This window comes from Neophocaena asiaeorientalis, unplaced genomic scaffold (assembly GCF_003031525.2).
Source record: "Neophocaena asiaeorientalis asiaeorientalis breed wild unplaced genomic scaffold, Neophocaena_asiaeorientalis_V1.1 scaffold79, whole genome shotgun sequence".
Classification (NCBI taxonomy): Eukaryota; Metazoa; Chordata; class Mammalia; order Artiodactyla; family Phocoenidae; genus Neophocaena; species Neophocaena asiaeorientalis.
The window spans coordinates 9184164-9196890 of NW_020175402.1; the positions used below are offsets into that span (position 1 = coordinate 9184164).

Sequence of the window (12727 nt, forward strand, 5' to 3'; positions counted from 1 at the left end):
TCTCTTTATAGACTACTCTTCCCCCTCACATTTATGTACTTTATTCCATTTGTGTCCTCAAGGTGATCTCCTGCTTGAAGAACCAGCCCTAATCTTGCCTTTGGGAGCTTTCTTTTTCAACTCTCATCATGATCACCCCAACCACTCCAGAAGAGAGGCAATATTAGAGTTAATTATCCCTTTCTGTGTGCCTATAAAGCTTATTTTTCATCCCTTTTGCAATACTTTTATTAACTGTTTCAGATGAGAAATTTAGAGGATGAGAAATGCCTATAAAGGGAGAAAGAACCAAGTTGGTAATGCTCCCTCTACTCATACTTCAACATTATCACCTTCACTTTTATCAGTTTTTTAAAATAATGAGATTGTTTTTTAAATGTAAATACTGAGTAAGGTATGATAAAGTCACCGAGGCCACAGGAGGAAGCAAGAATGAGGTTTGTAAGGAAGAAGTTTATTATACTCACAGGTCTGGTTGGGGCAGGGTGGTTAGGGGGTGGGAAGTGGGTCACCACTGGTCACACAGGGTCACAGAGGAAGACACCAGGGTGGTCAGGAGGCAGAAGGGGCAGGAGCAAGCAGAAGGATTAGGCCAGAGCCTGGAGCTTCAGAGGGAAAGTGAAGGCAGGGCAGAGTAAACAGTTTAGGACTGGCTAATTTGAATAATTCTGGAGGGCTTTGGGCTATGAGTGTAGTCTCTAGTTGCCTACTACTTTTTGGGCCCTGGGATGATTGAAGCACAGGAATATTGCCTCCTGGATGTACAGACAAGATAAAGTAGATATGGCTCTGGATTGGTTCCTTTGCAAAGGCATGCTCTTAGGCACAATTGTTATCTGTGGGAATTAGCTAGCCATGGGAGTGGCAGTCTCTCCTGGGTTAGTAAGGCCCCCAAGTGCCAGAACATCAGGAACACAGAAAATAAGAAAATATAGTTAATATAATTGGCCCTGTGATGAATGAATGCAAATAAACAAATACAGAATGTTTAAAAAAAAAAATGTTAAAACCGGGATTGTATGTTAGATTTAAATGGAGGACATAATGCTGCAATTTAAAAAATTTTTGTGGTAAAATATAATTCACCATTTTGACCATTATTATTATTGTATATTTTATATATATATAAATTTATTTATTTATTTTTGGCTGCGTTGGGTCTTCGTTGCTGTGCACGGGCTTTCTCTAGTTGCGGTGAGCAGGGGCTACTCTTCCTTGCGGTGTGCAGGCTTCTCATTGCGGTGGCTTCTCTTGTTGTGGAGCATGGACTCTAGGCATGCAGGCTTCAGTAGTTGTGGTATGTGGGCTCAGTAGTTGTGGCTCGCGAGCTCTAGAGCACAGGCTCCGTAGTTGTACATGGGCTCAGTTGCTCTGCGGCATGTGGGATCTTCCTGGACCAGGGCTCGAACCCGTGTTCCTGCATTGGCAGGTGGATTCTTAACTACTGCGCCACCAGGGAAGTCCCACCCCTATGTTTTATTCTAAGAGTTTTATAGTCATAGCTTTTATATTTAGGTTGTTGATCTATTTTGAGTTTTCTGTATGGTGTAAGCTAGGGATCCAGTTTCATTCTTTTGGATCTGAACATTTAGTTGTCCAAGCACCTTTTGTTGAAGAGACTATTCTTACTCCATTGAATGGACTTGACATCTTGTCAAAGATCAGTTGGCTGGCTGTGGATGTGTGAGTTTATTTCTGGACTCTGTTCTATTCTGTCAATTCTTTTTTTTTTCTTTTCTTTTCTATCAGTTCTATTCCATTGATCTATATGTTTATCCTTATGCCAGTACCACACAGTTTTGATTACTGTAGCTTTGTAGTGAGTTATGAAATCAGGAAGTGTGAGTTCTCCAACTTTATTATTTAAGAATCTGTAGTTTCCACATATTTGTGAATTTTCTAGTTTCCTTCTGTTATTTATTTCCAGCTTCATTCCATGTGGTGAAGGAAGATAATTTGTCTGATTTTAGTCTTTTAGAATCTGTTGAGACTCTTTATGGCTTAATGCGGTCTGTCTTGGAGAATGTTCCATGCACACTTGAGAAGACGTTTTCTGCTGTTGTTGAGTTGGAGTATTCTATATGTCTTTTGGGTCTACCTGATTTATAATGTTAAAGACTTCTATTTCCTTATTGATATTCTGTCTAGGTTCTATTCATTATTGAAAGTGGTGTATTGAAGTCTCCAAATGTTACTGTAGAACTATTTTTTCCTTCACTTCTGTCAGTGTTTGCTTTATATATTTTGGGGCTCTAGTTGGTGCATTTATAATTGTTATATATTCTTGATGAATTGATACTTTTATCAGTATGTAATGTCCTCCTTTGACTCTTGTAACAGTTTTTGACTTAAATTTTTTTATCTGATATTAGTATAGCCATCCCAGCTCTCTTTTGGTTACCATTTGCATAAATATCTTTTTTCATCCATTTACTTTCAACTTGTTTGTATTTTGGGATATACAGTAAGTCTTTGCAGGCAGCATATAGTTGGATCATGTTTTTTTAATCCTCAACCAATCTCTGCCTTTTGACTGGAGAGTTTAATCCATTTAAGTATAATGTAATTACTCGGGAATTCCCTGGTGGTCCAGTGGTTAGGACTCTGTGCTTCCACTGCTGGGGGCCCAGGTTTGATTCCTGGTTGAGGAGCTAAGATTCCTGAACCATGTGGCACAGCCAAAAAAAAAAAAAAAAAAGTATAATGTAATTACTGGTAAGGAAGGACTTCTGCCATTTTCTTTTTTTTCTATACGCCTTATGCTTTTTTTGTCCCTTTCTTCCTCTATTACTGCCTTTTGTATTTAGTTGGTTTATTGTAGTGAATTGTTTTCATTTCCTCTGTGAATATTTTTAATTTTTATTTTGTGTGTGTATATGTATTTGTATAGAGATTGTGGTTACCATGGGGATTACATTTAACATCCCAAATTTATAACAATGTAGTTTGGATTGATACCAACTTAACTTCAGGAGCATACAAAAACTCTGTTCCTGTACAGCTCCAATCCCCTCTTTATGTTGTTGCTGTCACAGATTATATCTTTATATGTTGTATGCGCAATAGCATCGGTTTATAATTATTTTATATGTTTTTCTTTTAAATCATGTAGGAAATAAAAAGTGGCATTACAAACCAAAAATCCTATAATACTGGCTTCTGTATTTCCCCATGTAGTTAACCTTTACTGGCTTCAAGTTACTGTGTAGTGTCCTTTCATTTCCTTTCATTTTCAACTTGAAGGACTCCCTTTTAGCATTTCTTATAGAGCAAGTCTAGTGGTTAACAAACTCCCTCAGCTTTTATCTGAGAATTTCTTAGTTTCTCCCTTGTTTTTGAAGGACAGTTTTGTCAGGTACAGAATTCTTTTGACAGTTTTTTCTTCTAGCACTAAAAATCTCAGTGCCTTCTGGACTTCATGGTTTCTGATGAGAAGTTGGCTTGTATGTGATGAGTCACTTCTTCCTTACTGCTTTCAAGATTTTCTTTTTGTCTTTGGCTCTCAACAGTTTGATTATGTATCTAGATGTGGGTCTGGATTTTTCTCATGATTAATTGGTACATTCATGTCTTACATTAAATTTGGGAAATTTTCTGCCATTATTTCTTCAGAATTCTTTTTCCCTTTCTCTCCCATTTCTTTGACTCCCTAAATGCATATATTGTGATTTGCTTGTTGGAGTTCCATGGATCCCTAGGTTCTGTTCACTTTTCTTCATTCTTTTTCCCTTTCTGCTCAGACTGCATAATTTCAATTTTCCTGTCTTCAAGCCTGCTACTTCTGTCTGTTGCCTGATCAGATCTGCTGTTGAACCCCTCTAGTGAATTCTTCATTTTAGTTATTATACTTTTCAACTCTAGAACTTCTGTTTGGTTCCCCATTCTACTTGTTGATATTTTGTTCAGCATTGTTTTCCTGATTTCCTTTAGTTGTTTGTCCATATTTTCCCCTTAACTCTTGGAGTGTATTTAAGACAGTTTGAAAGTCTGTCTTAGATTGTCCAGTGTCTGGGCTTCCTCAGGGAAAGTTTCTGTCCATTTATTTTGTGCCTTTGAATGGACCATACTCCCCTTTTTCCTTGTATGCCTTGTAATTTTCTTTAAATTAAAAACTGGACATTTGAATATTATAATGTTGTAACTCTGGAAATGAGTTTGTTTTCTATTTGTCATATGTTCTTAGTTCTTTTTTCCCTCTTTACCTGCTTTCTTTTGGATTATTTTTTATAATTCTCATTTTATCTTATTAGGTTTAAGGAAATTTTTTTAATGGGAAAGTTATTGTATATGTACCTACTTCTTACCATTTCTAGTATTCTTCCTTTTGTGAAGATCTGAGTTACCTTCTGGTATCATTTCCTTTCTGCTTGAACAACTTTAGCATTTCTTTAGTGCAGGTCTGCTAGAGACAGAGTCTCAGCTTTTGTCTGAAAAAGTCTATTTCACTTTCATTTTTGAAAGTGTTTTCATTGGGCATAGAATTCTAGTTTGACAGTTTTTTTCAGTACAGTTAATGATGTTATTTCATTATCTTCTTTTTTATTGAAGTATAGTTAATTTACGATGTTGTATTAGTTTCAGTTGTACAGCAAAGTGATTCAGTTATACATATATATATTCTTTTTTTCTCAGATTCTTTTCCATTATAGGTTACTACAAAATACTGAGTGTAGTTCACTGCGCTATACAGTGAACTACAGGTCTTTGTTGTGTACCTACTTTATATATAGTAGTATGTATATGTTAATCCCAAACTCCTAATTTATCTCTCCCCCACCTCCCTCTAATATTATTTAGAATTTTTGTATCCTTGTTCATAAGTGATATAGGAAAAGTATAGGACCTTCTCATATTATCCTTCTTTGGTATTGTTATCAAAAGAATGTCCTTTCCAGTACTTCCCTGGTAGCACAGTGGTTAAGAATATGCCTGCCAGTGCAGGGGATACAGGTTCGATCCCTGATCCAGGAAGATCCCACATGCCATGGAGCAACTAAGCCTGTGTGCCACAACTACTGAACCTGCGCTCTAGAGCCCACGAGCCACAGCTGCTGAGCCCATTGCCACAATTACTGAAGCCTGCGCTCCTAGAGCCTGTGCTCTGCAACAAGAGAAGCCACCTTAATGAGAGGCCTGCACACTGCAGTGAAGAGTAGCCCTGCTCACTGCAATTAAAAAGAAAGCCCGGGGGGCTTCCCTGGTGGCACAGTGGTTGAGAGTCCACCTGCCGATGCAGGGGACATGGGTTTGTGCCCCAGTCTGGGAGGATCCCACATGCCGCGGAGTGGCTGGGCCCGTGAGCCATGGCCGCTGAGCCTGCGCGTCTGGAGCCTGTGCTAAGAAAGAAAGCAAGCAAGCCCAGGGGGCTTCCTGGCGGCACAGTGGTTGAGAATCTGCCTGCCAATGCAGGGGACACGGGGTTCGATCCCTGGTCCAGGAAGATCCCACATGCCACGGAGTAACTAAGCCCATGTGCCACAACTACTGAGCTTGTGCTCTAGAGCCCGTGAGCCACAACTACTGAGCCCCCCTGCCACAACTACTGAAGCCCACACACCTAGAGCCCATGGTCCACAACGAGAGAAGCCACCACAGTGAGAAGCCCGTGCACTGCAACAAAGAGTAGCTCCCGCTCGCCGCAACTAGAGAAAGCACACGTGCAGCAATGGAGACCCAAAACAGCCAAAAATAAATAAAATAAATACATTTATGGGAAAAAAAGAAAGTCCAGGACTTCCCTGGTGGCGCAGTGGTTAAAAATCCACCTGCCAATGCAGGGGACATGGGTTCAAACCCTGGTCTGGGAAGATCCCACATGCTGCGGAGCAACTAAGCCCATGCGCCACAACTACCGAGCCTGCGCTCTAGAGCCCGTGAGCCACAACTACTGAGCCCACGTGCTACAACTACTGAAGCCTGCGCACCTAGAGCCCGTGCTCCGCAACAAGAGAAGCCACCGCAATGAGAAGCCCGCACACCGCAACAAAGAATAGCCCCCATTCACCGCAACTAGGGAAAGCCTGTGTGCAGCAACGAAGACCCAACACTGCCAAAAATTAATTGATTAATTAATTAATTTTTTAAAAAAGAATCTGCCTGCCAGTGCAGGGGACACAGGTTTGAGCCCTGGTCCGGGAAGATCCCACATGCCATGGAGCATCTAAGCCCATGCGCCATAACTACTGAGCCTGAGCTCTAGAGCCTGCAAGCCACAACTACTAAAGCCCACGCACCTAGAGCCCGTGCTGCGCAACAAGAGAAGCCACTGCAATGAGAAGCCCGTACACCGCAATGAAGAGTAACCTCCGCTCGCTGCAACTAGAGAAAGCCCGCACACAGCAACAAAGACCCAATGCAGCCAAAAATAAATAAATAAATAAATTTATTTATTTAAAAACCTCATTTGTAAAACCATTTAAACCTGGCATTTTCTTTGTGGGAATATTCTTTAGTGCTGATTCAGTATATTTAATGGTTGTAAGGCTAGTCACATTCTGTTTGAGTCACTTTTGGCAAGTTATATTATTCTAGGAATTTGTCTTTTCAAACATGTTAGCTAGCATAAAGTTGCTCATATTCGCTTTTCAGTCTCTTTAGTTACCTAACATTGTGTCCTCTTTTGTTCTTGAGAAATCTCACCAGAGACTTGACTATTTTTCATCTTTTGAAAGTTCCAAGTTTTGCCTTGTTGATTCTCTCTGCTGTATGATTTCTTTCTTTTTTTTTTCCTAACCTATGTACCTAAGTCATTATGTATATGAAACACTGGCATGTAAAGGGCAAGCTTTAAAACTTTCAGAAGACATGAGAGGGTATCTTTCTGACCTTGGGAGCATGAAAGGATTTATTAGCAAGACACACAGAAAAAGCTAAGTATTAAAGAAAAATTTAACTACATTATAATTAAGAACTTGTTAAAGAACTCCATAAAGTGAAAATTGCAAAAAATGAAAAGATACAAACTCCTAAAAGATGTTTGTAATACAAATAACTAACAAATGGTTAATAACTAGAATATCTAAAGAACTATAAATCAATAAGAAAAGGACAAGTAGTTCAATTGAAAAATATTCGAAGTACCATAAACAGACATTTTTCACAGAAAGGGAAACATGACTAATAAACATAAAATCTAACCCTATTAGTAATGCAAATCATTATCCCAGTGAAGTACGTTATACTCATTAGATTGGCAAAAGTGATAATTCTGAGTAATAGGATATACATCAGTGGGAACCTGGTACGTATTGCTGAGCTAGTGTGAATTGGCATCACATTGGAAGGCAATGTGGTACTATCTGGTGAAGTTTAACATCTACTTGCCTAAACCCAGCAATTCATTCCTTAGAGCAGGGGTTCTCAAAGTATGATCTGCAGACTATTTCAGAGGGTCTGGGAAGTGAAGACTAAGGTGTTATTTGCCAACTCAAAATAGATTAAAGACTTAATTGTAAGACCTGAAACTGTTAAAACTCCTAGAAGAAAACACAGGAAAAAAGACCTTGGTCTTGGCAATGATTTTTTTGGATATGACACCAAAAGCACAAACAACAAAAGCAAAAATAAATAAGTAGGATCACATAAACGAGAAAGCTTGAACTAGAAAACTTAAAAGCTTCTGTACAGCAAAAGAAATGGTCGACAAAGTGAAAAGGCAGCCTATGGGAGAAAATATTTGCTAACCATATATCTGATAAGGGATTAATATCCAAAATATATAAGGAACTCACACAATTCAATAGCAAAAAAACACAAATAATGCAATTAAAAATGGGCAAAGAACCTGAATAGACACTTTTACAAAGCAAACGTATAAATGGCCAACAGGTTGATGAAAAAGATGCTCAACATCACTAATCATCAGGGAAATGCGAATAAATTATGATGTGTTTATACAGTAAAATATAGGAAAAATTAAAGAAATACAGCTCCATGCAAAAACATGGGTGAATCTTAAAAACTCAGTGGAGGGGGCTTCCCTGGTGGCGCAGTGGTTGAGAATCTGCCTCCCAATGCAGGGGACACGGGTTCGTGCCCCGGTCTGGGAAGACCCCACATGCCACGGAGCGGCTGGGCCCGTGAGCCATGGCCGCTGAGCCTGCGCGTCCGGAGCCTGTGCTCCGCAACGGGAGAGGCCACAACAGTGAGAGGCCCGCGTACTGCAAAAAGAAAAAAACAAAAACCCAGTGGAGGGGCGACAATTCTCAGTAGACTAAACATAGTATGATACAATATTTAGAGGTAAACATATATGTGATTAATAAAAACAAAAGCAAAGATAATGACAGTTCATCATAGCCGTTTTCTTTTGGCTGGAGTTGGAGTGGGGATGGAGGGGCCTGGGATAGGGGAAGACCCTACTACTAGATTCAGGCATATTAATAATTTAGTTCTTAGGTTTAGTGGTGAGTTGACAGATGCTCATTGTATTATTTTGCTTGGTAACTTTATGTTTCATCTTTTTGTATGTAGCACATATTACAGAATAAAATTTTAAATTTCTTTAAAATATAGATGGGTGGCCACATGAGTTATTAAAAAAAAATACATGGTATTCCACTGAATTGGGTACACAATAACGTATATCACCTGGGTAGGTTAAATATATTTGAGTTTATTGGGCAAGTCATATAACTTTTCTGTCTTGTCATAGAAGTGATCATAGCTTGTGAGCATTTACCATATGCCTGTTGTTCTAAATAGTATTTTGCATGTATTAAGCTATATAATCCTTCTAACAACTCCGTGCTCAGGTATTAAGCTATATAATCCTTCTAACAGCTCTATGAAATAGGAATTATTATATCCCTGTTTTAAAGATGAGCTCCTGAGGCATAGAGGTTAAAGCAGCTTGTTGAAAGTTGCACAGCTAACAAGTAGAAGAGCCGGTATTTGAACCCACACAATCTGCCTCCAGGGCCTACACCTTTTAACTCCTCTGCTTATATCAATTGCTATAATAGCACTTACTTAATAAGTTTGTTATGATTAAAGGAGACTGTGTTGTTTGTGTGGGGGTGGTACTAGAGATGTCAGGTGCAGTTACCGGGATTATTAGGCCTCCTTGGGAACCTGTGAGTCCCCCTGAGAAGGGGAGGGTGGGTAGGGGAAGAAGCCAGTGAGAAGGAAATGCTGTCCTCCTAAGAGCCTTTGCCAATATGTTTGTATCTTCCCTTCTTCCAGAGACCATGGCGAGCCCAGGGAAAGACAATTATCGAATGAAGAGCTATAAGAACAATGCCCTGAACCCTGAGGAAATGAGGCGAAGAAGAGAGGAGGAGGGCATTCAGCTCCGGAAGCAGAAACGGGAGCAACAAGTGGGTTAGCCCAAGTATTCTCAAACGTGCTCTTCAGGGAGGCAGGCCAGCCACCATGGTTGACCTCCACCTTGCACTGTCACTTTCCTCTTGGGAAAGTAGCTTATCTCTGTGGGCCGCTCATCCAGCTTCCTTTGTTGTAAAGAAATTTTGGAAGCTTTGAGAAAGAACTGTCCCTTATTCCTTTTCCATAATTTAGAACAACTTGGACATCATTTATATCTTCAATATAACATTCTAGTGCTAACCCCTTGTTTTTACCCAGTAGTCACTGTTAGATCTGGCCGTCAAGGCCCAGCCCCAAGCCTGGCCCTTTAAGAATTTTGTCAGCCATCTGGGCTGCCTTACTTCTCTTTCTTGAGTCCATTCTTTGTTAGTCTCCCTAGAACTGAGATTGTATTAATGCCTCATCGTCTACACTCTGCCATGCACCATGCACCACACGCCACCACCAAATTGGTTCCTTGCCCAGGTCTAGATGCTAACCTGCTTTTGCCCACCCTTTTGCTTTACCATTATTTCTTTCCTTCACAGCCTTTTATATGCATCACCTTTTATACAAAGGGCACAGGAATTTTAAAAGATTTTTTTTTGCTTATAAAAATGTAAACAATCTATAACATAGAAAGTAAAGCCCTTGAATATCTTTCCATATCAGTATATTAAGCTTGGCATTTTCTCATACAGTAGCATTCCTTGACAGTTATGCCATAATTTAACATTGGGTCATACTTTGTTTTCTTTGTTTCGGTAAGAAGTCTTACCACCGTCTCTTCTCTTTATTTTCAGCTTTTTAAACGGAGAAACGTGGAGCTGATTAATGAAGAAGCTGCCATGTTCGATAGTCTCCTCATGGACTCTTATGTGAGCTCTACCACTGGGGTAAGACCCTTGCAAGCTTCCCAGGCAAGCTTGGGAAGTATCTGCTTCTACAGAACAGAAATTGGTCAGTTCACATCATCTAGTTAGCTTTACCAACAACCATGCTAAGCTCTTTATTCCATGGGCCCTTCTGTAGCTGGTCAACTTAAGGAGTCAGTAAGGATTCATCTCTGATGGAAACACCAGAGGAAACATTTAAGGGAAGCTATCAATTGCCTCAGAGGTTAAGAATCACTTCCAAACGTTCCAACTTGAAGCAGCTGTGGATTAAACACCTTCTGAGCCTGCTGTTACCCCTTCCTCTTGCCCTCAAGTCTTTAGAAAGGAGGATTCCAAACAGGATTATGGGCTCATATGTGGCTCTAGTATTGGTTTGCAAAGTTGTGAACCTGTTTTATGTTCTAGGAGAGCGTGATCACAAGAGAGATGGTGGAGATGCTCTTTTCTGACGATTCTGACCTGCAATTAGCAACCACACAGAAATTCCGGAAACTGCTCTCCAAAGGTACAAAGCCTAGTCTTCCGCAGGGGGCCCTGCGTGACTTTAGCATCTTGTTTCTTCTCACTGACCTCATCAACTATTCCCTTTCACTCATTTTGCTGTAGCCCTACTGGCTTTGGTGTCCTTGGACAAGCCAGGCACATTCTTACCTTTGCACTGTCTATTTCCCCTGCATGATATCCTTTACTTGCAGATAACTGTGTGACAGCTGCTACATTTCTATGATCAGATCCTACTTTCTCAGTAAAGCCTACCCTGACACGCTATCAGAAATTGCAGCTCCCCCCACCCCTGCAGCATTTTCAGTCTCCTTACCCTGCCCTACCTATTCTTTTTTTTCCTATTACACTTACTGCCTTCTAACATAACAGCATATTTCTCATCACGAGGATATAAGCTCTACGAGGGTGTAGACTTTTGGTTTTGTTCACTACTGTATCCTTGGTACCCAGAACCATGTCTGGCACATAGTTTGTGCTCAGTAAAAATTTGATGTATGATGGGAAAAATATTCCCTGACTTTTCTTCCTCCCAAAAAAAGAATGCTGGTCTTGGAAGGGAAGCGTTTAGACTAGGGTTGCTCCTCCCTTGGTCTTCTCTCCCTTAATTCTTTACTTGCTTAGGTAAGTAAGGTTAGTTACTTGCTTAGGTATAGGAAGCCAAAGGTGAGCATAGTTAAATTAGGATTGGCTTTACTCTTTGGCATCTCAGCTATTTTATACAGTTCAAAAATGACCAGCTATTGTTTTTTTATATATATATATAAATTTATTTATTAATTTATTTTTGGCTGTGTTGGGTCTTCATTGTTGCATGCGGGCTTTCTCTAGTTGCGGTGAGCGGGGGCTACTCTTCATTGCAGTGCGTGGGCTTCTCATTGCGGTGGCTTCTCATTGTGGAGCACAGGCTCTAGGTGCACGGGCTTCAGTAGTTGCGGCACGCGGGCTCAGTAGTTGTGGTGCACGGGCTTAGTTGCTCCACGGCATGTGGGATCTTCCCGGACCAGGGATCGAACCCGTGTCCCCTGCATTGGCAGGCGGATTCTCAACCACTGCGCCACCAGGGAAGCCCCATGACCAGCTATTGTTAAAACTACCTCACCAAAAAGGAGTTTGGGAATGTTTAGAAGGATAGTCAGGAGTATCTAGGAAGGATGGTGGACTTACCCCCGTGAAAGCATTAGTCAGAGCCTCTCCTGACTTTTCCTCTCCCTCTTCCAGAACCTAGTCCTCCAATAGATGAAGTTATCAATACTCCAGGAGTGGTGGATCGGTTTGTGGAGTTTCTGAAGAGGAATGAGAATTGTACATTACAGGTGAGGCCTGGGGTGGAGAGTTACCAGATGAAAGCCCTTTTGCCAAGAAATTGTAGTGGCATGTTTCTACAGACACATCTCTTAGGATATACACAAGATATTGAGGGAACATTTAAGAGATGCTGTTACCTCAGAGGTCTTGACCTCAATTAAATAAGAGACCCACAAACTCTTCCCTAAAACAATCTCAAAGGAAAGATACCAGAATATGACAGACTGATTATTCAGAGGTTATATTTTAAATTATAAATATAAATATATTGGGTTAGACAAAAAGTTTGTTCGGGTTTTTCCGTAAGATGTTACAGAAAAACCTGAACGAACATTTTGGCCAACCCTAGAGGTTCTAGTCCACTCCTAACCCTGAGGTGAACCATTTATCTTTTCTGGGTCTCTCTTCTCACAAATGGGTAATGAGTCAATCCATTGGAACTTATTAGAAACTTGGCTGAAAGGGACTTTTAGAGACCCATCTCACTCTTATCCTGGTTTCAGAGATGAATAAAGTGAAGCTCAGGAAATAAAAACGTGACTTGCCAAAGGACTCATGGATGCTGTGGTAGTGCAGGACTAGACCTGGGACCATGGAAGCCCAATTCTGCCTCCACATTATGTTATATCACTGCCAGTACCTCTTCCTATCATTTAAAGGTGGAGAGGGAAAGGCTTGTGTGGTTTTTTGTTTTTGTTTTTAAGTCAGGGACAGGAGGC

The 12727-nt window shown here is 40.5% G+C and overlaps 1 protein-coding gene across 2 annotated transcripts in view; it reads left to right on the forward strand.

The window, feature by feature from the left end:
- KPNA6 (karyopherin subunit alpha 6) overlaps positions 1-12727 on the forward strand; it is a 50927-nt gene that overhangs the window by 24009 nt on the left and 14191 nt on the right. For both annotated transcript variants that reach the window (XM_024766727.1, XM_024766726.1), the window contains exons 2-5: positions 9184-9317; positions 10107-10199; positions 10605-10704; positions 11922-12016. In XM_024766727.1, coding sequence (XP_024622495.1) covers positions 9184-9317; positions 10107-10199; positions 10605-10704; positions 11922-12016 — 422 coding nt within the window. The remainder of the gene's footprint in view (positions 1-9183; positions 9318-10106; positions 10200-10604; positions 10705-11921; positions 12017-12727) is intronic.